Here is a 25,758-nt window from a genome sequence, read left to right as displayed (position 1 = left end):
CCAGACCCTGAGCGAGTGCCACAGTAAATTAGTAAAGCTGGTGTGTGCACATGGTATATTTTCCCCCCAGAATTTAATTCAAAAGAATGAGCTGGGGCTCAGTGCTGATTCACTGGCACTGATGCAAAGTCTGAGCATCTGTTTCCCTTTCTGGATCCTCACTGGGGCACATGTTTTTATTGATCGACAGAACCACACATTTTTATTCAGGAAGAACAGCCCTCCTGATACTGTGCAGGAAAAATCTTCTCTACTTTGTTGGTGTGTTGCTATAAATTATTGATTTGATTTGGAAATACTTTCTTTCAGCTAAAATCAATAAATAATATCATACCAAAGAACTGTTTAGCTGCTTTGTTTTCTTTCACATCTTTCAGTTACTGCCTTGGTTTTCTTGTATCTTCTTTAAACCACTTTTATTGAACTCTTCCAGCATAGCTGTAGACACTTAAGCATAGTGTCTCAGATGTAAGATGACATGTACATAAACAATGTGCTGTATGCTACATTCCTGCATCATTCTTGCAAACGATCATCCGAGATGAGGAAAGGCAAAAAAGCAACTCCCAGTGTCTCCAATTACAGTCCTGTTGGAGATGAGACTGACATGACTATCGTGACAGGCTTATGTTTGCCTGTGCTATAGGCTGGGGAATGGAGGAGAGGGATGCAGTTTAGGAGCTAACATTAATGCCTTCAGATAGAAGCTTTGAGACAGACTTCGTTCAGTGTTGTTCGTTACTGGTTAATTGTCACCTTTCATACTGATGTGACATTTTCTTGGATAATGGCTTGGTTGCATCACTGTGGTTTTCATGCATGTGTTTTGGCTAGGCAGCCGTTATAAAGGCACGGTATGTACCTGGGGTTCAGAAATCATAGTGGGAGTTACAAAAATGTGAGATCAGGATGTGGACAAGGAAAGACACGATTAGCATTACACCGCTTGAAGTCTGGGTGAGAATGAGTTGTAAATTGGTTGAGTACTCTTAAGAAGAAAAGTGAAAACAAAGAATCTCACAAAACAATTGAATTCCAGCAAAATTCACTTGACTGAAACAGACCTTTAAAAAATTTACCAACTAAATGATGCCCTCATTATTATGCAGTACAGCAGTATATTTATTTTCTCTAGAGACCTTAAGAGAACGCATTCCTCAAGACCGCTAACAAAACCAAAATAACTTGGTCATGTTGTGCTCAGAAACTCGTAATTCTAAGCTTTATGGTCAAAGGACACTACTGTAACAACCTGCAGAGAGCAGATTATGGAGCATCACCCAGCAGTCCCATGAGTATCAAACTCATGGAAGTGGAGCCTGTCAATGAGAACGACACAGCAAAACGGAGTATTCTGAAGGGCACTAAGCTGTCCAGCTGGAAATTTATACCAGCAAAACCCAGTTCCCACTTAACTATCGTGAAAAGCTTTGCAGGCATTACCAGGTGTGCCGTTTAAATAAGTTATGTATGCCATTTGTCCACTGCATGGAGTCCTTGAAAGGCATTTTGCTGCATTTCTTGCTAGGCAAGTATTCCATTTTTAAAAGGCTGCCCTAAATCTGAGTGTTGATGAATTGGAGTCTCCTGATTAATAGGTTTCCACTATGTTGGAAAAAGGCAAGAAAAAAAAGTATTTTTATTTATTATTTGTACAATCAAAAGCCTGAAGCCTTCATATATTTTTTCGATCTTTTTTATCAATTTGTGTTTCTAATTCAGCTGTATGTTTCAGGCTGATAATAACCTTTGTTTCAATAACAGATAAAAAGAAAATAATGTACCAGGTGTAGGCTAGTAAAGGTAATATCTCATATCTAAGAAAAAATTATTATATCATCTTCGATGTCATCACGATCATTCAGAAATGCGGGAAAAAGCTATTAATGTTAAATCAGAATGTGTGTTTGCTGGTATATCATTCCTTTCTGCTGCAAAGCTTAGGGAGATAGTAGGAGGGGAAAATTATTTTCTCTGATTACAATGATGCAGAAAACTTTTCTTGTGTCCTGTATAAATATTAATAGGAAAAATCTAGTAATGTGGATTTGGAAGGGAGAAAAGATAATCATGTTGCATAGACTACTCTTCCTAATTTTTAATAGAATATCTGGCTAGGCTGCATAGGTTCATTTCCCTTTGTATTAACTCAAGAGGCTTTGTAATCAGTCCTTCCTATATTTTTGGGTGGCATATCTTAATCTCTAGGCAATTCTCTATAAATTATCCGAAGTGCTTAAACAGTTTTGACCAGGCTGGGTTTGATTTACATTTGTGTATGAGATCTCTTGTTGTCATTGTCATCAATAGTATTGTAACTGCTGGAAGTTTTAAAAAATATACATCGATACAACCTGTTTTAAAAATGACTTAATGAAATTTGAGATACTGCTAAAACATACACAAAATAGTACTTTAAATGATGGGTTTGTCTGAAATGTTCTTTTGATATTCCACAGCAATGCCATGTCTCTCCCTCCTTCTCTCCTTACTCCCTATACATAGTAAATCCCATTTCTATCGATGTGTCATCCTTTTGCCCTTTCCCTGACAGTAAGTTTTCTTTTAGTCAATGCAAATGTTCATATAAGTCAGTATTCCCTTGACCTACCACTTTTAACAGCTTTTAAGATCTGACTAACTGCCTTGCAAAAATTTGGGGAAGATTTTCCTAAACAAGAGGTAAAATGATCTGTGGGTCTGTACACCTTTCTCCTCCACAAGCTTGTTGAAGAGTACTGTAGTATGTTAGTGTGTGAGAATAGCTTGACCTGAAGTGTGACACTGTTTAAGATTACAAGACCCCTATCCTGTGAGTGGATCCACATGGATAGATCCCTGCAACTGCTCAGAGCTCCCATCAGATGAAGTCCCATCGTCCATGTGGGTTCTCCTGCAGCATCAATGATTTAGACAGAAAGGATGGTGTTGATTTCACCTAGCTTTAGGCACCTGAGTTGTGGATGTGTGTATCTGAGCTAGGGCCATCTTAGGCTCCCTTGTATTCAGTGGAGAGAAGTAGGCATATCTAGGGTGCAGTCCATCTGTCCAGAAGGAGACATCAACTTAGATGAGACTACTGTGCTGTAGAAATAGTTATTGCTTTCCACAGCATACAAAGTGACCCCAATCTGTCTCACTTAGAGATAGATATCTGCATTTGATCATATGAACCCAGGCAAAGAGTCCCAGACAGGGAGACAACCTTTTCTTATTCTCACCCTTCCTCTTTCAGGCTCCAGATGCTTGAAGCCATCTGCAAACACTGGGAAGGTCCAATCAGCCTGGCACTCTATCTTTCTGATGCAGAAGCCCAGCAATTTCTGCGCTATGCCCAGGGCTCGGAAGTACTTATGAGCCGCCACAATGTCGGCTACCATATCGTGTACAAGGAGGGCCAGTTCTATCCTGTGAATCTGCTAAGGAATGTGGCCATGAAGCATATCAGCACACCATACATGTTTCTGTCCGACATTGACTTCTTGCCCATGTATGGACTCTACGAGTACCTCAGGTAAATGGACAGTGGAGGGATTCCCACTGTCACCTGCGTTTTCAGCCCTTCCACACCCCACCCTTCTCACATATTCCCAAAACAATGCAGTCTGAGCAGATCTGAAAGCGGCAGCTTATAGATGTTTAGGGTGTGACAATGCCCAGCAAGACACAAGAATTTTTAGGGTAGAGGAATGGGCTGTAACTGGAAGTAAAGCAATACAGTTATGAAAGAAAAAACTCAGGTCTAAATATGAACCCTGTTAGCCATCAGCATAATTCCCTCAGAGCAGCAGAAGAATCAATTTGGAAATTGAACTGGACTAAGTATTATTAAATGTGCAAGAGCATCCTGTATTAGCAGAGATGTGAACCAGGCGATTTTCCTAAACATCCCTGGTTCTTAATGTCACTGACAGAAAAAACATGCAGAGCATTACTGAACTTGTCCCTGTGACACACTCTTAATCCAGTTCCATATCTTGAAAAGAGGGTGATAGTCTAACCAGCTCAAAAACATGACTGCAACGCCAGCACCTGTCAAAGCAAAATAATTAGCATAAGGAAACTGGGAAGAGTAACCTCAGTGTGTATTGTATCATAATGAATGTGAGCAGGTTGGGCTGAGCAAACTACAAACCTCTGATCCATTAACTGAGCTTTTTTTAATAAAGACCTTTTTCCCCTGCAGAGGCTGGTCATCTGAGGCCAAAGCATAGAGCAAGGAGGACACCCTGTGGCCATAGAGGAGGATTTAAATTCCTTAGTCCTGACCAGTTTTGCTTTTCATCTCTGTTCTAATTCGGTAAAAGTTGATCACAGTGTTCCAGTGAGGGTCTGCCTGTAGGTGATCCCTTTCAGTCCATAGGCCCGGGTTTTTGGAGTGTAAAGGGAAATACACCTTCCGGTCTCATAAACTTATGGAGGAATTCCTTTGTTTCAGGCTTAACAACTCAATAAGCATCTTCTTCTCACTTCTCCCTCATGTGGAGATTTAATTGCCTTTTTCAATTTCTGCATCCATGTATGGGGCCAAATTCACTATTCAGAGGGCTGGAGCACCTCTCCTATGAAGAAAGGCTGAGAGAGTTGGGGTTGTTCAGCCTGGAGAAGAGAAGGCTCCAGGGAGACCTTATTGCGGTCTTTCAGTACTTAAAGGGGGCTTATAAGAAAGATGGGAGGAAGCTTTTTAGCAGGGCTTGTTGCGATAGGACAAGGGGTAATGGTTTTAAACTAAAACAGGGTAGATTTAGACTAGATATAAGGAAGAAATTTTTTACAGTGAGAGTGGTGAAACACTGGAACAGGTTGCCCAGAGAGGTGGTAGATGCCCCATCCCTGGCAACATTCAAGGTCAGGTTGGACGGGGCTCTGAGCAACCTGATCTAGTTGAAGATGTCCCTGCTCATTGCAGGGGGGTTGGACTAGATGACCTTTAAAGGTCCCTTCCAACCTGAACTATGATTCTATGATTCTATGGCCTTTAAGACACTGGATTTCAATATCATTGAAGTTTTATTGCACTGTGTCAGCTTGTTTCCCACTTATTTTCGGGATGTTTCTTTTTGACTTGTGCTAGGAGGACTCCAAAATAATTCTGTGTCCCTTGCACACATTAGCTGTCTCAAGATACATGTAGGGACAGTTATTGTTAGCTTCTCTATTCTTTGATGTTAGTGTTGCATACTGTTAAATCTCTTCAGATAGATGCTGGACACAGTAAGGATAGCAGCTGTTGATACTGGCATGTAGTACTAAAAAAGCAACTTGTTCCTCCATCCTGCTTCACAGTGCACTGATGGGAGCCAGCACTGAAAAGAAGGAAAGAGGAGAGAAGACAGAATGATGTACCACAATATACTTGAGATATTACAACCATAGAAATAATTCTTGTATGGTGATAATGTATTATAGAACTGAATGCACAGTGATGCCACCCATTGTGCTGTTTCAGAAAAAAAACAGATTCACACTGAAAGCTGTTGCATCCGAGATGTTGTGTTAGTCTACCAGCCTTTTGTGAGGCCCATACCACCTTAACTCTGACTGTGAGTCTCTGTTGCCTGGGAATATTGAAATTGCTAATCTGCTACTACCAGCTCTTTAAAAAGGGATTGGATTTTTTTGCGTGTGGACTAAAGGCTTTTGTTGCTTTTTCAATAATGATTTTTCTGAGCAAAATAGCAGGGAGGTGCAGTGAGATTATTTTAAATATGGACACCCAGTATCTTTCTGCATTGACTGTTCCCACTGCCTGTGCAAGTAGCTGGTAGTGCTGTCTATCTGAATGGCAGCGATTGTTTGTTAGAGACGTACAAACTTTTTCATCTTCATTTCCTCAGATAGAACAACCATAAGCAAATAGAAATAGTGTGGTGTTTCAGGTATCACTTTGTACAAGATAAGCCAGACGAGTCCCTCTCACTGCAAGAGTTTGCTGATTTATATATATTGTGTATTGTGTCTCTACAGACAATATATTCTCAGAAAGAAAGGAATTTCGAAAAACATTTTCAACATATTTTGAAAGTGTTGTATGTGAAAGGTTACAGCCAGTTTTGAAGGAGAAGCTGATGGAGCTGATGGTTACCTGTCCCTCTAGGTATCTGTTGCTAGCACTTAGATTTGTGCTAATTGAGCTTTTTCACAGCTCCTAAGACCATTTCAATGCTTTTAATCTCCATCAAACCCCCTTTTTGTCCTACCTTACTCTTCTGTCAAGTACAAAAGGAAAGAAATGTATCATTTAAAGATTTGCTGCTTATGAAACTGAGACACTTTCATGGTCTGTGCTGAGTCGGTCTTTTCGTCACCTTCCCTCATTAGTTACTGAGGTCATCTTGTTATTGCCCCAGAGGTAAAGGCTCTTTCTGGTTGCTGCAAGTAAGGTGTGTGGGTCATCCTAAAGGTTCTTCTAACATAAAATAACTAGACAGGCTGCTTATCTACAGTTGTCACAGCTAGCATTGAAGTTCTTTCCTGACACATTTGTGTAAAATATGCCCTTCGATTCCAGTGACACATTTAGCATGAATTGGGACCTGGCATCCAATGTCTATCTGCAGGTTTTATACCTGTCCCCTGCAACATGAGTTGTGAAGTGTTTCTGGTTGTTCTTCAGCATCTCAACAAGAGACACACTTCGTGTTGTGCCTATTGTTTTTTATTTGTTGGATGCCTTTGTAGGCTATGCATTCATTGCTTTTGCAGAGAGGAAGAACGTTCTAATGAGTTTAACAGTGGACTGACAACTCTCCCGTTCTTACCACAAACTCTGTGACTGCCGTATTCGTGGATCTCAAACTAACCACTTAGCGAGTCCTGATGGTGGAAGCTAATTTGAATTAATGGACTCTTTTTTTTTTTCTTCTGAATTCAGTGCTTTAGGATTAGGTTGCTAACCTTTCTGTATCTGAGCTTCTCTATCCTCCAGAAACGGGAATGATATTACTATCTGCCCCCATGAGGATGAGAATTCTGTGTTAATTTTTGGCAAGGACTATGGAGATGAAAAGATTGATATCAACATGCTGGAGTTCATTCAACCTGTGAGAAGACTCCTGTGATTTAAGATTCATTTGTTCCATGCTTTGCGAAAAACAGGGTTGATCAGTAGATTTAGAAATTTAACCCAACCTTCACTGTGTCAGAATGACATACATCAGGTCTGAACACAAAGATGCCTGGGAAACGGTTTCCTGGACAACACTAGCAAAGAGAAAGCTCTTCATAAAATCATATATCCTTATTTTGGGGTTCAGGGAAAAAGGACAGATAAAGGAAAATGGATACTGAATCGATATTATTGAATCCAAAAAACAGCCCTCATAAGGATAGTGCAGGAATTAAACAGTTTACCCAGTGCTAGTTTGCAAAATAACCAAATGTATTCCCTGCATTATATTCCCCATACCTTGCAACACCAACAGTGAATACTTTCCTATTCCAAGTGTCACAGAACCAGTCAACCAGCAAATGGCACCTCCACTCAAAAGAGGAAAAAAAGTCACCCCACACAAAAGGAAAAGTGGATTTTCTTCCATAGGAAGAGGTTAGATTTTCAGCTGGTTGTCCGAGGAGCAGACCGCCAGCCAAGTTATCAGAAGAACATGGAAGGTGTTTTTTTCTCTACCAAATCCTCCCTGCCATTATCACAATTTACATGGCCTCCATTGTCCTTTGCCACTCAGGTTCAACACGTGGATGTCGGCACTGATTCCTTTTTCCCCTTACATTAGTCCTTCGTGTCATCTAGTCCACATCAAAGGCAGCCTGTTCTGTTCGGAGGTCAGTGCTGCTGGACTTCTTGACTGAGCATGTCTCAACTCCCAGCTCAGTTTTGGTGAACCCCTCCACTTTGAATTTACCAACATGCACTTCAGATGCTCACATATCTCTTGAAAATATTTCTACAGAGATTATCCCACTGTTCTGTTTCACTCTTGAAGTAGCTCCACCAGTTCTCTGTGTTTGACTATATCCACTACAAGCATCTTGTTTTCAGACCTCTGCTTCTATCCACTTACCTAACTTTTCATGATGACCTTTGATGGTGCAAGTGATTTCAGCCTCTTGTATCAGTTTGTTCCCTCTGCCTTTTGGTTTTCTTCATGAAGGTACCGTCATCTATTCTTTCCAACAGTTCTGCCATTGACACCTATATTACATTTGCAGATGACAAGAGTAGGGAGTGTGCAGAAAGGATTATTCATATCCACATCATTTTTGTGCTTGTATCCCATATCTTATAAAATTAGTCACTTTCAACACCGGTTTCAACACAGCTTGCTCTGTCTGACAGTCTCTGCTGTTACCCTTGCTTGATGCCTATACCTACTTCAGCTTTGTTCATCTTCAGACTGTGAACTTTGGTGGGCAGGATTGTCTCCTACTCTTTGCAAGTGCCAAGCTCAGCAAGGCCTTGATTTTTGCCTGGGACTTTTGAGTTCTCCATCAAACAAAGAGATAGTAACAGCCGAAGCGGCTGTTTCCTTGCAGAGCCCAAAGGATGGGCGTCACTGCAAATGTTACCTGCTCCTTCCTAGAACTGAATCCCCAAAGCTGTAGCGCTCAAGGCTGATAGATCGCACAGAGTCCAGAAAACCTGAGATGTTGGAAGAGAAACTATGTTAGTGTCCCCTGCTCTCAGAGAAGGTGTGAAGGGGAAGAAACATTGAAAGTGCCATAAAGACTGGATGCTGGCACTGCTCAACGATTCTGGTAGGTTGTGGAGGCTGATTGTGAAGGAGTCATCTATTTACGTGCAGATATCTTGGCCATTAGTGATGGTGAGGGAGAAGCGAGTGAAGAAAGTACCAAGAAGTTATAATAAGATGCCGTTAAAATCTTTCAGTTGTGAAAAGTTCACTGGGATGTGGCGGGGGTTCTTTAAACAACGCAAACTTTGCAGTAAGGCGCTGAGAACAGATATTTTTATAGAACAGGCCTATATGGTGGCGTGAATTCTCTAAAATTCAGATTTTATTAAATAGCCCTGCTCTTCTTCTTTTTCTCTGATGGCAATATAAATGAATTCTAGGTATTCTGGGCCTAGAAAGTGGTTTGTTTGGTTCTTCTGTTATTATGACAGTGATCCCAATTCCTTCATCTTATAAGGCTGTAGAGAGTTTGCTGCTTGTCAACATTGTCCTTGATTGCTTGTTGCAGTAACATAAAAGTCAGGACAGTGAATCCTGTTAAGGGGAACTGACTTTGACAGGGAGAGGGAGGCATATTTCTCATATGAAATATGAAGATAATGAAAGGAAAATCAAGACAGAGTTATTTCTAATGACAAGCATAGTAAGTTTCAGTTTGGGGATGGAAAAGTAACTTCTTTTTCTTTTTCTTTGGGTTTTAGTTTGTTAGGAAAGAATAGACTGAATATCTCTGGCAGGCAGGGCGTAAGGTTGCTAAGCTGTTGCTCTCCTGTGGCAGTTGTCCTAAGGCCCCTGACTGGAGAAGGGCCCTACTATGCAAAATGCGGTAGGTGCACACACGCACACTCCCCCCCAAAACAGTCTCTGCACTGAACGACTTGCAGCAAAAGAAGGGAAAAAGCACGGTATCTCAGTGCATCCAGTGCACAGCTCTTCTCTGCAGGAAACAGCCTCTTTGCCCTATGTACAGAGCCAAGCACAAATGAGCTCTGATCTCTGGGCACTACCATGCACATGATTAACAATACTTAAAAAAATACTGCTAATGTACAGTTTTGCTGATTTGCACCATGTCCTGTTGCAGTAGATCTGTGCCTTGCCTTGAACAAAGACCAACCATCATGGCAACAGTGTTCTTGAGAGCAAATATCTGGTCCATAGTGGTGTTAAGCTAACACTCACCTTGCAGGACATACAGAGCTCTAAAGCAGACGTAAAAAGCAAGTATGATGGCACAGCATAGCACAGAGAATAGCTAGGCTGAAGTGCAACCAAACTTTCCAGCTCCTCATCTTGTAAAGTGCCACTGAGTTCTGGATAAATCCCATTTTTTTAGAACTGCCGTTGACTGGGCAGCTCTTTCCCATATATGTAGTAACATTCAACTATGTTTCTCTTAAAGGGGTGGTCAGTTGGCCATGCTCAGAGTGCTAGTTCAGCTCTGTGCACCCCTGGACACGCAGGGCAGCATTGATCAGTCAAACATGCAAGCTCTTTTTGAACTGTGTTGTTCTCCATGCTCTTAGAGCAGCAGATCAAAAGTAGAGGAAAATATGAAGCACCCCTGGGAAAAAATATGGGCCATAGTTTCGTTTACAGTATCAAACTGCCCATTCTCTGCAGTTTATTTTGAAAAGCCCAAATGATTTGTTCAGTTTAAAATTTTCCTGCTTTTATTTGTTGTTTCTCTTTGCCAGGAAGTCCGTCATCCAGCTAGACCTGGCTAATACCAAGAAAGCTCTGATTGTACCTGCTTTTGAGACCCTACGCTACCGCCTCTCCTTCCCCAAGTCAAAAGCAGAGCTGCTATCTATGTTGGACATGGGAACCCTCTTCACATTCAGGTAATGGAAAATACTTTTGTTGAACCTGTGGTCATTATCTCTAAAGATTTTTTTGATGTTCTTGTGAACATTTGATTTTTCTCTCTCACTGTCAGCTAGCTAGCTCCATTAAGAAACCTACTGGAATTTTTTTACCCTTTTCATAGAGAGGCAGTGAACAGAATCGTATGTGGATATATTCCATCTGTAAGCTCAGCCTTTTATCTAGCATTATAGTCCTCTACTGAAGGACTTCAATTGTTAAATTGAATTTGTTTTATTTTCATCATTTTTTATTGCGCTACAAAATCAAGCGCGACCATTACACTCATGTGCGTGTAATTTGCTTTTTGGCTGCCAAATACTATCCGGATAGCTGTGTCCCTCATGTGACCAAAAATAATTTCTCTCTGCTCGTTGGTTTGCTTCCTTACTGACTTACTGGAAAAACAAATGCAGGCTTGCCATGTGCTCTTTTAAAGTGTGAAACAGCTGCTTAAATAGCTAGAGTTTCTCAATGCAGAGGTAAAAGTGTACTCTGACTAGAAGTTGAGAAGTGAAGAACACCTAAATTTGGAGCTCCTCTCTGAAGCAGGCTCCTTTTGTGGCTGTGAACAAGTCACTTCTATTATCTGCCAGACTCTTCGGTTTTAAAATGCAACTACCAGGGGTTAACTGTCTCTTAGGTGTGTGTGGTAAGGTCTGATTAGCAGACATTTGTAAAGCGTTGCAGTGATGGGAAGAGTACAATATGGCCTTATGATGTTGCACAGAGAGGGGGCTTAGGAGACCTGCATTCTCTTCTCAGCTTCACTGCTGCCCTGCTGGGAGGTGGTACACGAATCAGTTCACTTTCTTACATCTCTGTTCTCCATCTCTGAAATGCAGGTAACAATGTTCACCTCTCCTTTTAACAGTATTTTGAGATCTAGAGATAAAAACTATGAAAAAGCTAGGTATTATCCATGGCCAGTGGAGCTCTATATCACCTCTCCCATCCTTCCCTTACTTTAGAGCTTTCCTCGCTCTTCTTCCAATCCCTGTATTACACACCTCTCTTGTTGCAGCAGCCACCCTTCCCTCATGTGGCCGCATGCACATGTCATAGCAGACAGCCTGTCTGAGCATGGAAAACATAATCCTGACGCTACCTCTACCAGTGACTGCCTTGAAATAGAAACTTCAGGTGACTGAGAGGCATGCCTCTCTCTGGAGAATTACTTAAGGATACTGATAGAGCAAGTGCCTTTCACTCTCCCATCATTCTTTAACAGTCAAAGACATACAAATTAACAAGAGATTTGTTGATAGAAAATAATGGTTTCTCCCATAGTTGAAAGAAAAAATCCTTCCAGTGGAAAATAACACCCTCGGGATTTTCAGATGTTACATTCTACCAACAATCAAATTGTCAACTTGCACAGCAGTGGCCTTCCACTACAGATTTCATCTTCAAGCTATACAGCATGTTGGCGTGTTAGGTACACAGCCAGATTTGCAGATCCTTTCTCAAGTCTCACTCAGGCAAAAATGTCTTCAACAGCAGCGGGAGTTTTGCCAGAGCAAGGTTAAATAAGAATTGAAGGACATGCGGTCTGTAGCTTGTGTACATATTAATGTAGGACACATTTTACAAATGCTTCCCCAGTTTGCTTTGGCTCATTTCATTGCTCAAATCTATCAACAGCCACAAAACAGCTGTGATCTGGGCTGAGAATTTCCACCTCCACCTTCAAGGTGCTTTAATAACGCTGCAATTTGAGGCTGAGCGGGTGGGAGTGAGCTGGGGAGGACTGCTGTGACAGTGATTGCTGAGAGTGCCTGCAGCATCCCAGTCCCTCACACCACATGGTAGATTACAATCTTTCCCTCACTGAAATTGCTTTTGTCACCTCTCTTCCAAATGGTGACCTTTTCTACCTCTGGGCAGCTAAGAAGTACAAAACGGCTCTCAATTACATCCCCCAGTCACCACCAGAAGAAAAGGGAAGACGTGAGCATCTGCGGCTGGCAAGGTGTGCTGTGTGGAAACCCTCCGCGGCAGCGGGTTGCTCTGTGCCAGCTTGCTGGCTTTGTTTGCAGGTGCTGGCTGTGACTGTGCCTCACGAGGATGTGCCCACTCAGTGCCTGGGTAATAGCTGATGAAGCACAAATGCACTGCCGACACAGCTTTGAGGCACAAGGGAAACCACGGCTGGTAGAAGACGCATCGTATTGAGAAAACATAACCAGCAACAGCTGATTAACTAATTAACTGATTGCATCCACAATCCAGCAAAATGTTTTAAGCATCTGAGAACAGAACTGGGCAAGTTTTTCTTTCACCAAATCATCTTTCTCACTGAAACAGGAAGCTTTAAGAGACAAGGCACGGAGAAAGAACACTCTGAGAAGAATAACGATTTCATTTTGCTAACTTTAGCAAAGTTTACTATAGTTTTGAAATTTTGTTTTAAATAAAAGCAATCGATAACACAAGTAAGATGAAACATTTGATGCAAAGCAGGAGGGAGTGTTTTCCAGTTGTTTTCCATGAACCGTGGGAAAGAAACGCATCATCATTTTACGGAGATCGAATGATTTGGTTTGGATTTGTCAAAATTGCCAGCGTAGTGAAAAATATGTTGTTCACAGTTTTCACAAAGTTCTCCTGGGAGTCAGTGAGATTAAGTGTGGCCTTAAAATTCAATGGGTATTTAAATCTTGAGTGAGAAGAGCCTGAGCAGGAAAATTAGATTTATTCATTTGTCCTGTGAGATGGAAGACCAATACAGACAGTGAACCACTTCTCACAACTGCATCACCGAGAGTAGTCTGTTGGAAATGACTCACTCTTTTATGGTAGCTTCCTCTATATGGACATCCATGTAATGGTGTCTGCATATCTTACTTTGCAGTACATTTCATGCAGTGATCAGCCATTGGCCAAGACCTAGCTCCAGCAGATTATGTGTGTGTGTGTGTGTGTGTATATATATGTAGACCCATATATATTGTATGTACAGATATGTATGTAGTCCTGAACTCTCACAATTCTTGTTTCCAGTCTAATTATTCCTTTATAATTAGTGCACACCTCATTTGAGCATCCTGTACTCATTTTCCTCTTTGTCCTGACCTTAGCCATCCTTTTGTCTTCCTCCTTGCCTGCATTCACATCAGTCACTCTGAAGAGGCAAGTAGATCATCTCTGGTATTATTTTGTTTGGTACAATCAGGTCTGTTCCTTCCTTTCTGCTTTGTTTTGTCTCTCCAATCTCACTTCCATATTTTTCCTTCATTGTCTCTTCCCAATTATTTTTTTTTCCGTGCTGGTCAACTCTCTCGACTCTCAGAGGTTATACTTGAGCTGCTGTAACTGCTTACACTGATATCCCCAAAAAGGTTGGAAAGAAATTGATGTTTTTTATGGTTAGTGTCCTGTTCTCCCCGTTTAAATCAGTGGGAGAGTGTTACTAGAACAGCAGCAGGATGTGACTGCTTCTCTGCAGGAATCTCTCAATTAACCAAAGTTTGTATGGGGCTTTGAAGACACAAATCACTTCATAAGTGTTTAGTAGTCGTTATTATTATTATCATAAGTAATTTCAAAATGGCAGAGGTAGGATTTTAGAATATACAGCATCCTCCACAATCCCGTATCATTTTAAAGCCCACATTGTGATTGTATTTTTTTTCCAGCGTAGATAGCTGCCCATTAGTGACTGGGTAGGTTACTCACTCATTTCCAAGAGACCAAGAAAAGGGATAGGCTTTTTGGAGGTGATTCCAAAGGGCATTAAGGATTGCAAGCATCTTTGTGAATCTGGGACTGGATTCTAATAATCTGTAGAGAATTAATTCACTGTCAGTTTTTTTAATACAGAGGGGTTTTGTTTTTCCAGGTCCCCAAGCCAGATATCTGAAAGTGATGCAACCTGTTCACAGTTTAGAAATGTAGCCTTCAAAGGACCATGTGTTACTTGGGACCCCCATGCTATCCAAATAATTCTGGCCTGCACTGCTCCTGAACAAGGAGAGGCAGTGAAGCTGAACACCTCTCTCTTCTTCCTGTTACAAGCCATACAAATATACAGTCCAAGTGAAAACTCCTAGGTTGTGATTTACATCCCTGTTTTTAGCAATGGCTCGCAATGTTATGAGAATTTCTGGGGCTGAAACATTACCTCAGGTCCTAATTCTGCAAATATTTAATGCTCAAATCCCTTCACTTCTAGCACATGAGTCATCCCTGTGAATTCAATGTACCTTACATTATGAACTGGCAGCATGTTTGTTTTGCCCCTTCTGTTACACATCTCAGAGCGTTGTAATACAGATGGCCTGCTATGCCTTTGTTTCATTATTTAATCTATGAGTCTGCAGAAAGAGCCTGTTTCATTGATTTTTGGAAAGGTGTAAGAAGAATAAGTGGGCGAGAGAGTCATTGACCCTGGCACTAGTGGGGTGGATTCAAGCTGTGCTTGGAAGAGACCTGCTGTGACCTAAACAAGATTAACGAAGTATGAAAGGATCTTTTTCTGTAAATCAAATTGATTAACTTACTGAGGATCACATGGGTACTCCCCACAATGTAGAAAGTACAGCAGAAAGCCTTTATGTAATATTTTACGTATTAATTTAATTATGCACTTTGGCTCCTGCCATAATAATAACAGTAATTAATAAAACGGAACATCTATCCAGAGCTGCAGGTGTCTCTCATACAAATTATAAAATTGCATATAAAACAGATCGTGAATGTCACTGCGGTGTAGAAGTAACTAATTTTAGGGACCTTATCAGAGCTACAGAATTTCACACCAATTTTAGAGCACTGATACAGCCACTTGGTTGCTAAGAACGAGACACAGCACTTTGTAGTGCAGATGAACTGTCTGTGTACTTTGTAATTGTTTCTCACGTTAGCATTAGGTAGTGTTTTCACACTATCCTTCACCAACTAGATGTGTTTAAGCATTGAGCACATAGAGGCTCTGAGAAGCATGCTGGAAATAGTCCTAGAAATTGCCTCCGATATGTCCTGAAAATGATGATGTGAACTGTAAGCTAATGTCCTTATTTTTGAGCATTTCATCTAACAAGTAACATTTTGTTGCCTCGCCAAGATGCTTTCTATCTAATTGCCTCCCCACGTCCATGCCATTTATGTCTGTTTAAGGTATCACGTCTGGACAAAAGGGCATGCGCCAACGAACTTTGCCAAGTGGCGAACAGCCACCACCCCCTACCGCGTTGAGTGGGAAGCAGACTTTGAGCCATACGTTGTTGTGAGGAAGGACTGCCCGGAGTATGACAGGCGGTTTGTTGGATTTGGCTGGAACAAAGTAGCTCACATCATGGAACTGGATGCACAGGTGAGGAGATGACGCCTGCATATCTCACCCAGGGCTGGGCAGCAGGGTTGTTAAAACAAAATCTGTGTCCTGTAGAAAGGCTTCAGGCTTTGTGTCACCAAAGTGCTCATTTGGCCTTACTGAGCTCCTTAATGACTGCTTCTTGAGTTGGGAACACTCAATTTAGTCCTTGTCAAGCATTAAAAGGAGAACTGAGTCTGAGTTAGTTTATTTGTCAGTGCTGAGAAAGTTGTTGTTTCACAGTGGCGCAATCCCCACAGTGCCTGCCTCCTGTCCGACGGTGTGTCCGAGCATTGCAGCACTTGTTGCCAGTCTCATCACCTACTAGGGGATCTATAGACCTGGCTGGAAGTTTTTCAGTTAAACAGAGGTTGGTGAGTCCCAAGTGCTAATTTCGAATTCAAAAAGCAATCTTAAATTGAATCCAAGGCAAGCATCTTCAGTTTCTGGCCTGGATTTACAGCGCATCTCTGCAAAGCCAAGGACTTCACATTTCTGAAGTCTCTGGCTGTGGAACAGACTCTAGAGGATCCAGATACTTGATCCTTGGGCTACCTGCCTCTTGGATCTGTGACTTGGGATGGAGCTACTAGGCAGAATATCTAAGAATAAGGATGCAGACAAAGCTCGAGAGTCCCAGACTGGCACTAGAGCTCTCAGAGCTGCCAAGGTCCCTGACACTGACCTAGATCTTAGAGGCTGGCAGTGACTATGGCTCCCTGGGAGCCCGGTGCTGCTGCTCACTGAAATGGCAGGGTTTGCATCTCCCTGCTGTTCTTGGATGTGAAGCTAACCACTGTGCTAATCAGCAGGGGCTGGGTCATGGCATTTCTTTTTAGTTTGGGTTTGGTTTGGTTTGGGTTTTTTTTTAGTTTGGTGTCAGTCCCAGGTTTTGAACTAGTAGCATTTCATGCTGACCAAAAGACATGCTTTTTGGCCATCTGTATCCTCCTGTGCTAGCTTTTTCTATGGATCTGGAATATAGCTGATCCTTCTCTGCTCAACTCTCACCAGTTTATGTGAAGCAGAGCAGCACAAGGCATGCAGCAAGTTACTGCGAGATTGTGTCTCTGGGGTGCAGGCTACCATGTATTTCTGTGCAGGCACGTATGTGGGAGGGGTATTTTCTACTTCAGCTTACAAAACCACACGGTCACCTTGGGCTGGCAGCCACTTGACCTCTGTTTGCAGAAGGGCATTCCCAACAAATTTGTACCTACTTATGTTGAGAAAAAAATATTACAGACTAGAAAAAAAATTGTTCCTTATGTTATCGTTAATAATAATACTTTGCTCTGCTATAGCACTTTAATTTTCCAGTGCACTTTCCAAACACTAATCAATTAACCATCAGTCGTGGAGAGTGACAGGGTAATGAGTTATTATTTGTTAATCTGGGTAACAAGGCTTATGTTCCCACTGGCAGCTCTCATCTAGCACTCATGATTTAACTCTTCTGTTCAGAGATGTTTGCCCAGCATACAGATTCACACATGGGAAATTGGAAAGTTTTTCAAAGTTGATCATAGCGCAGGTATTTTAAATGGCCATTGGGTTGGAACTAACTCTGGGGAATTCTTTTTCTCACTCTTCCAGCCTTAAAAACATTCTCACATTGAAAAGAAGTTTAATTTTGATCTGTAGAAACATGGGTATTGGCCTGTTCTCCCAGAAAATCAGCCTGGAGGGCATGTGGGATCGCACAGCTACCTCCCCCTATGGCATTCCTCTGCTTCAGGGTGTCCACAGATCAAGTTGCTGCCAGCTGCTTGGCTGGCTTCATTATCAGCAGGCAGAGCAGCTTCTCAATTAAATTATTTCACTACTCCTCACAACTGCAGCATCTGTCAAGAGAACTGTTTCAGACTCCTTACCAAGGGTCTGTGCCACTACCGTCCTTCAAAGCAGCACCCAGCGTGGAGATAATCGTCATTATTATTCTGGGGGCATGCAGATGTCCACTGAGCTGGATGCTGTACAAATACATAGATAATGACAGTCTCCGTCTAAAGAATTTATAACCTGTGAGGTAGGGACAGAGGTTCCTGCAAGTGCATTGCTTTCTCAACAAACGTTTCCTTATAGTAGAGATGAGCCATTAGGAAACCTTTCCCTGCTCTTGCAGCGACTGTGGAACTAGACTGTGAGCAATCCTTTTTCTAGAACTCCAGCCCAGCATCTTTCAAAGGGGCTTATTAGCAGCAAGTAAGGTTTTGGAAGGCGTTATGTGCCCGAAGGCCTTTTGGAGGGATGGGAGCACCGCTGTGCTGAACAGTTTACACTGGAGAGCATAGATGGTCCCTGACCTGCAGGATTACAGGCTTGAGATGCAAACAGAGAACAAAGAAACGATTGTATGAGGGGGATGTATCTTCCTCTGCAGCTTCAGCCTTTAGTTTTAAGGTCCCATAGAGATATATTTTATAGTTTGTAGTTTATCAGCTCTCCTCACTCCATCACACCAGCCTTTGTTTTTGCATTTGGTTCCCCATTAGTTCTAAGTCTCTTCCAGCTAAATGAGTTCTACCTGCAAGCATCAGATTATTTTGCTCTTGCTGTGCATTTGTCACCCCAAACAGAAGCTCAGAGGGGCCCATTCCCATATATGACAGCATTGTAATTTGGCACAAAGATTTACCACTTTAACACTGTCTAGCAGGGAACAGGCATTCCCATAATGAGAAAGGAGCAGCCATACAGCTGCATCTGCAGCTAGCTGTCCAACACGTGCTGCTGTTTCATAGGTGTCTCCGGGAAGGCACTGCAGCCTTAGCTACACTTTGGGCTCAGCAATACCACTGCCTGAGATGGGAAATGGATGCACATTGCATTCTGCTCACTTTTTTCTGTTTTGTTCGGGCTACATTTTGGGCTGTGTTGCTCAAACACTTGGTTTCTGGTAGCATCATAACCCAGCAGCTTTCAGTCTTTTCTGGGTTGATCATATTTTGTTAGGTGAAGAAAGATTTATAGGTGAAAAACTCACGTTTATTAGCACAAATGTGTTGTCTCCCATAAATCTCTTTCCCTAACAAAATATTTTGGAATTCTCTTCCTCTGTACTGCAGATACTCTGTATCTCTGCACAGACTCCTAAATCTACAAGTGACTGGACTTTGCAAACCAGCGGAAGTTGCACACCGTTTCTTTTAAAGCCAGCGCGCTCTGTGGCTGTTCCTTCCCTGCCCAGTGTCTTATGCAGAGATGGCTAATGAGTCAATCCAGCAACAGTTGTAAATAGAAACTGTGTGAGGACAACAGAAAATTTGCCTGTGGAGGCTTCGAAGGTTCTTTGTCATTTGCATCCCATACAACTCAGACTTTCTGAAATTCCATGTGAAAAAAGCGGTAGCGTCCTAGTGGTTAGGGTACTTCACTTGGCTACAGAATACTGAGGTTCACATCCCTTTTCTGCCCAGTTCCTTGCAGGACCAGATATGTGGTTCTTGCACATCCTACACTAGTGAACTTTCAGCTTGTCTAAGAATCAGTCTTTGTCTAGCTTTGCTCTAATGATCATATATTTAATTATAAAAATTGAAAAAATCTAGTAGGAGTAATTGAGACTTAAATGAACCATCAATTTTTAACAACAAAAATTGTCAAAGAACTTGGTCAGCTATAAATAAAGAGAATTAGTGAAGTAGTTTTAGAGGAGAGGGGGAATTAGCACAGTATCTCATACTTTGTGAAAGAACTTAATTTGCGTAAAACCTTCTCAAAGCATATAGAATTAGCAGGTCCATTTTCACACATCACCTATAAAAGATATCATATTCTCCCCTTATTTCAGGTTTATAAATGGTTTTGGACAGTTTTGTCACTGTAAGTATCTTAGTATACAGGCAAAGCAATGTATGTAGTGCAGTGTGTGCCTTTGTAAATATAGCTTATTCCAGCATCCCAAGCAAGATAAATTGTAGGGGCAAAAACGTGCTTTTGCACAGACACTTGACGCTCATGCTGTGTGCAGTCACAGCTGTGTTGGTTGCAAGCACCCTACTGCAAAATCTGTGCTGCAGACATGGCTTCAGGCATGCCTTTTCTACTTTTTCCCCATTATTTGGCTTATATGGAGTAAAATGTTCTAAAAGAGAAAGTAGATCTTTCCTAAAACCAAGAAAAAGCAACTTTAAAAAAAGAAGACTTATTTGGCATATCTGTATGGGTTTGCTGTTTCTGAGACCCACACTGCACTGTTACGTGATGGAGCATGTTTGACTGTGGAGGTATGGGAGACATGCATTGCAAGAGGGCTCGGGAACACCCTCACAGCTGGTGTCTTTCTCCCCCAGGAGTATGAGTTCACGGTGCTGCCCAACGCATACATGATCCACATGCCGCACGCCCCCAGCTTCGACATCACCAAGTTTCGCTCCAACAAGCAATACCGCATCTGTCTCAAGACCTTGAAGGAGGAGTTCCAGCAGGATATGTCACGCCACTACGGCTTTGCAGCCCTCAAATATCTCACGGCAGAGAACAACAGCTAGCACAACGGAGCCCGTGTACAGGAAACGGACACCGGAGGGAGGAGCCACTCAACGTTTGGGGCCCAGTCTTCAAACTTCGAACTGAGAAATACTTTCTGTTTTTATATCGTACTCGGCAGTTCTAACAGTAGAAATTTGAAGTGACATGTCTTCAGGCTATGCTCATTCGTCCCTTCCTCGACTACCCCAGGCCTTTCAGCTTTAGCATTCGTGAGGTGTCAGCGAGAGGGTCCGGCCACGCGCCCGCCGTGCTGCCGGAGGTGGGGACTGGGCAGGGGCTGGGAATGCACTCTGCTCTCTTAACTGCAGAGCAAAGACAGACCTTCAGAATATAGGATTTCATGTTGCTATTTAATAATTTGACATGCTTTTTATCTGTAAAGGAAGATCTTCGGGTCGCTGTCCTGTGAATTTCAAATCTGCACTACTCTAAAAGGGAACTTTCACCTGTGAACTTTCACAGGGGCCCTGTTAACATGGATGACCTTGTTAATGCAGGATGAGCCAAAGGTCTGAATTAGCCTTGAAAACGAAGGGGACGCTTATACAATACTGCACTCCAGAGAAGGTGTGTTACTGGTTTAGGTGTATACATGATATCGGTTGGTCTTTTATTCTCAAATTAGTTGTTTTATCAGGAAAATCCCCTATACCCCACCCTGCCTTTTTCCCAGTCCTAAATGCTGCTCCTTTCCTTGCCAAGGAAATGTCTCCCTTGTGTTTCTTGCCCATCTTCAGTTCTGGTGGTCCAGTAAAGAAGATCAGTAGCTCTGCTGGAAAGTGAACAAAACTTGTCAGTGTAAGGTCTGTTTTCACCAGAGCAACTTGTTCGTGTGTGTCTCGTAAAATAAAGGGCCTGACTGTAAAACTTCATCTTTTTTAGGCAAGAATTGGATTTTGCCTATAAGGCACATTGTGCGGGGGGATATTGATTTGTAGGCTCATTTCAGTGCATGCCCGTCCGTGAAGGCATTGGGCCTTGGCCTTTAAGTGGACTTCTTTGCTGAACAGGGAATATAAACATGGCAACTAGTAGCCTTGGTGCTCTCCTGCTGCCTGCTGCAAGGTCTCAGAACTACTTCGTTAAAGGAGTTTATAATTAAAAGGAGCAGAACTGTTAGGAATAAACTCCCCATTCGAGGGGGAGAAAAGAATGTGTTGGGAATCTGAGTGTGAGTGTTTGCTTGAACGTGGGCTGGTCAAGTTCACAACTTCGGTACACACAGGAGTATGCTGGAGGGCGGACAGGAAACCTAACAAGCAAAACGCAGAAAACAAGACACTGGACTTTTTACCATTTTCTTTATTCTTCAGTATTAATGTTGTGTTTACATGGGATGAAGAGATGAGGTTTAATGCACTACCCCTTGGAGGGCTATTTGTAATTTCTGTTGCAATGTTAATAGAGAAAGCAGAAACAACTCAGTGAGAAATGCGTCTGTCTCCCTACCCCAGATCCCCATACAACCACACGTACCAATACCACTGCCTGAGTTGGGAAATGGATCCACATTGCGGTCTGCTCGCTTTTTTCCCATTTTGTTTTTCAGTCACTGGACCTTCTACTTTCCTCCCCCACCTCATCCCTCTAGAGCTTGGTTTTATTTCTAACCTGACATTTCCTGAGAGCTTTCTGTTACGGTGGAAACCACGCGGTTAAACCAGACATTTAAACTACAAATATCAGTTCATCATGCTGTGTATATATAAGAAAAGCCAAAAAAGGCAACGTCTTTGACAAGAAATAAAAAGGGGCGGGAGGCTATGTGTAATTTTCACTTTTTCCCCTGGGAGTGTTGGCTGCGTAAGAATACATCACTGCATAATTTTCCAAAGTGCTTTTCTTCTGTTCTTAATGGCTTTATGTAAAGATTTACATAAAAAGCTGGGAAGAGCTGGGAAGAATGGAAATGAATGCTCAGTCCTGGGTAAAATATATTCTTTTAAAAAACCCAAAATCTTGACTCCCCAAGCCCTGTATTACTCACCATTAAGGGCCCAGGTCACTGTGCATATTGAGAATGAGAACAAGCCTGCAGCACGGAGTCCTGTTGATTAGCTAATGTGCAGAAAGATAGCAAAAGCTGATCCTAAGAGAGGCTAACACTAGTTGTACCTACATAAAATCTCCAGTCAGAGCTTCAGTGTGCCCACCATTATGTTTCATATATATTAAAAACTTTCATTTCCGGATGTACATTTCTCCTTGGCTTAACAATGTTGCCTAAGGATGGACTGGATTGCCCTGCAGGAGCATAACCTGTAGCACAGACCGGTACATTGTTTGGATGTGCTATTATCAACATGAACATTATTCTCTCCTTGGTGGTTATGAGATGCGGATGGGGGACCAGGGAGGTAATCATTTGCTACTTGCCTGTCTGTACAGCGAGTCATGGGACCTCCTGGGTAGGCTTAGGTGTGCTGGCTGGTGTAACCAGCTCAAAGATTGGCAGTAGGTTCAAAGAGCCCCTTTTTTTCCCCTTATAGACGCTGTACTGACTTGTGTCTGTCATGTCATGTTTGTCTATGTGCTTCATAATTTGGGAGGTATGGGGCTTGGGTTTTTTTAACACATTTCAGCCAATTTACATGATAGCAAATTAGGATTACATATCTGTCTGTAACTGGCAGGGCTCCTCCAACACCGTGAAAAAACCACCACCGACAACAACAAAAATCCCCAACTCAGTTATAATACTGACTGTCTTCCAGGCCTCTGCTGTAGTAGGTATTTGCTGGCAACTTTGTTACTTAATTCTCATTTTTCTCCTGAAATCTTCAAGAAATACCAGATAAACTGGGTGTCTTAATGCCTTTGATTTATTGATTTGTTCCACCAACTTCTCTCTTGAGTCTTCAGTCTATGACCTCTCCTTATCTTTGATATTTGGAAAGTGTGAGTCTCTCATTTAGGTATCACTCCAGCACCCTCTCTGGTGAAGACTGATGCAAATAAATCATTTAGATTCTTGGCAATGTCCTTACTGTCTTTAATTGTTTCTTCTACTTATTGTTTGGGGTGGCCTCGCAGTTATCTCCGGTTTTCTGCTTTTGGTGTACTGAGCAAATGTGTATTTTCAGTTTTAACTTCCTACTCTTTTTTGCTCTTCCAATTCCCTCTTAGCTTGCTCAAACTCCATCTTAACTATTACATACCTTCCTTTAAGCTTTACAAAGTTTTGATTTCCATTCTCTGAACATTTCCTATTTGGCCTGAATAACTTCTGAAATTTCCAGTTTAGTCATACCAGCATTTCCTTGTCCTTGTCTTCCATTTATCTAAGGGGATACCATACTCCATGGCTATTTATAAGCCCTTTCCATTTTTAATCTGAGGATTTCAGTTTTTCTTTTCTTTTTATTTAGGGCCACTATTCTTTCTTTAAAAGGAAAAAGGGGGGTTTGTTTTTAAATTTTTACATCAAATATCACCCTACTAGGTTTTGAGGGTTTGTATTTTCCTCTTTAACCTTCCTAAATGCTAACCTTTTCCTAGTCAAGGGATCAGAAATAAAATCTTACAAAATTCTTTTGTTCTTCTAATTTGGGCTCTTATCTTGACATGTTTTGTTATGTGTCTCCCTTTTCCCCCTGCACTCCAAAACATTGACACATATGAGTCACTGCAAACTTCTCAGTCCCAGAGCCTGAACTGTGTATTTCCCAGCACCTTGTGACATCCCACCACATTTCAGACATAATTATTATTCCAAATACTAATCTGCTGGCTGGGACCCAATCCTCCTATTTTTGTTTTCATGCTTCTCCCTTTGATATAACGGGCTTTGCAAGTTTAAGTTTTGGGCAAAGCACTTGCCTTTATTTAATGCCTTATTGTAACCCTCTAATACATTTCCATGATTTCTCTCTGTTGTCACAGTATATACCTTCAAATGTTTGGCTGTAGTTTCCATCCTGTCATTTTCTGGCTAAGGGTCATCTACCATTTGCCTACCTGGCAGACGTAGAAAGTGTCTTTGTTTATCCCAAATAGTCCTTATTAACTATCAGATTTTTTTCCAAGTCCTACTTTTAGTAATTCCTTCCAGCCTTGCTAGTTTCCTATGTGAGTAATCTGGTTCCACTTCATAATTTGTGATTTTTTTCTATTTGTAATCATCATCTTGGACTCCGTGACATAAAGGAATTAGCAGCTGTACCTGCAGTTCCATCGCTTTTGTTAGACTGAATATCACATATGCTCACATTATTCCTAAGGTACTGATTTTTTACCTGGTAGGCTTCATGTTGTTTGTATGTAAATCATAAACTGCATTTTCCTTTTACTGCAACAAGCAGAGGCACTTTGTAGTGTCATTTGCAGTAGCTGTTGCAGCAGAGTAAGCCCTGTGTTAGAGGGAAAGCACAAAAACCTTGTCAGAATTGTAGCTACTGTTTCTCTCCGCAGGGGAAAATAAGGCTCTAGCACAGCTGAACAGTTTTATAAATGCCCTGCACAAAACACATTGCACATTATTTTCTGGTAGGTATAATCGTACATCGTCCAATTAAATATGAAAAATACATTTTTAATGTTCTCATTTTTACATGCAATTCTATCCAGAAGATAATGCATTTCCTTCTGTATCTTGCCAGTTTCCCCCATTACTCCAGCCTGCCTAATAGCCCCATCTGTTTTTGGCTGAGAAAGATTAATGACCAGCAGCACTGGGAGTCCTGGCAAATCAGCAGAGATATTACTCTGAGGCATTGCACAGGACATTCCTTCCTATTCTGCCAGATACTGTATGGGTGTTCCTCCGGTTTCAGTGCAGCAACAGGAGAACACAGCAAGCTCAGCAAGTGGGGTGAGCATCATTATTTATGAACTTCAACAAGGTCTAATACATTAAGTGATGGGAGTGCTAAAAAAAGAATGTATCATTGTTAGCTCAAAAAGTATTTCAGTTTTAGGAAAAGAAAGCAGCTAAGTTTCTGCAACTCCAGTAAGTGAGACTGGAACAAATAAGTCACTAGTAGACAATGACAGCCAATAACCTAGTATTTCCACTGCAGTATTGAAAATGCAGAACCATTGATAGCTAAATGAAGTCATTTTTACAGTAGCAATTCATAATGTATATTTAGACTGTGTTTACATCCAAACACTTAGGTGAATTGGGGATTGTTTGAAGATTGTTACTTTGGTTCACAGTATAAAATTAAGTTTGGAAAAGCTTCTGGCTGTGCACAGCAAATTATGGCTCAGGAAATGCTTACGAACCTGGATTTAGAAATACCTTGCTTTTATAGGAATTCATTTTCATCAGTAGTTATGCATTCCTAAAACAAGACACAAAGTCCTTGAGAATTTCAAAAGGAGCTACGTACGTGTCAGTTGGCTGGAACATTTTGCTTTTACAGCTACTTGGGATTTGGGGTTTGTTTGCTCTGCAGAGTAGAATTGTTATGATCAGTCGAAAAAATA

At 41.7% G+C, this 25,758-nt stretch overlaps 1 protein-coding gene across 1 annotated transcript in view; it reads left to right on the top strand.

Annotated features, from left to right (window-relative positions):
* LARGE1 (LARGE xylosyl- and glucuronyltransferase 1) overlaps nt 1-21,749 on the top strand; it is a 293,924-nt gene extending 272,175 nt beyond the window's left edge. The window contains exons 13-16 of the mRNA XM_050915399.1: nt 3,236-3,514; nt 10,352-10,498; nt 15,639-15,834; nt 20,130-21,749. Coding sequence (XP_050771356.1) covers nt 3,236-3,514; nt 10,352-10,498; nt 15,639-15,834; nt 20,130-20,327 — 820 coding nt within the window. The 3' untranslated portion in view covers nt 20,328-21,749. The remainder of the gene's footprint in view (nt 1-3,235; nt 3,515-10,351; nt 10,499-15,638; nt 15,835-20,129) is intronic.
* The last annotated feature ends 4,009 nt before the right edge of the window (nt 21,750-25,758 follow it).

This window comes from Gymnogyps californianus, chromosome 1 (assembly GCF_018139145.2).
Source record: "Gymnogyps californianus isolate 813 chromosome 1, ASM1813914v2, whole genome shotgun sequence".
In the NCBI taxonomy this organism is placed as follows: domain Eukaryota; kingdom Metazoa; phylum Chordata; class Aves; order Accipitriformes; family Cathartidae; genus Gymnogyps; species Gymnogyps californianus.
This window is presented reverse-complemented; position numbering and strand designations above follow the sequence as displayed.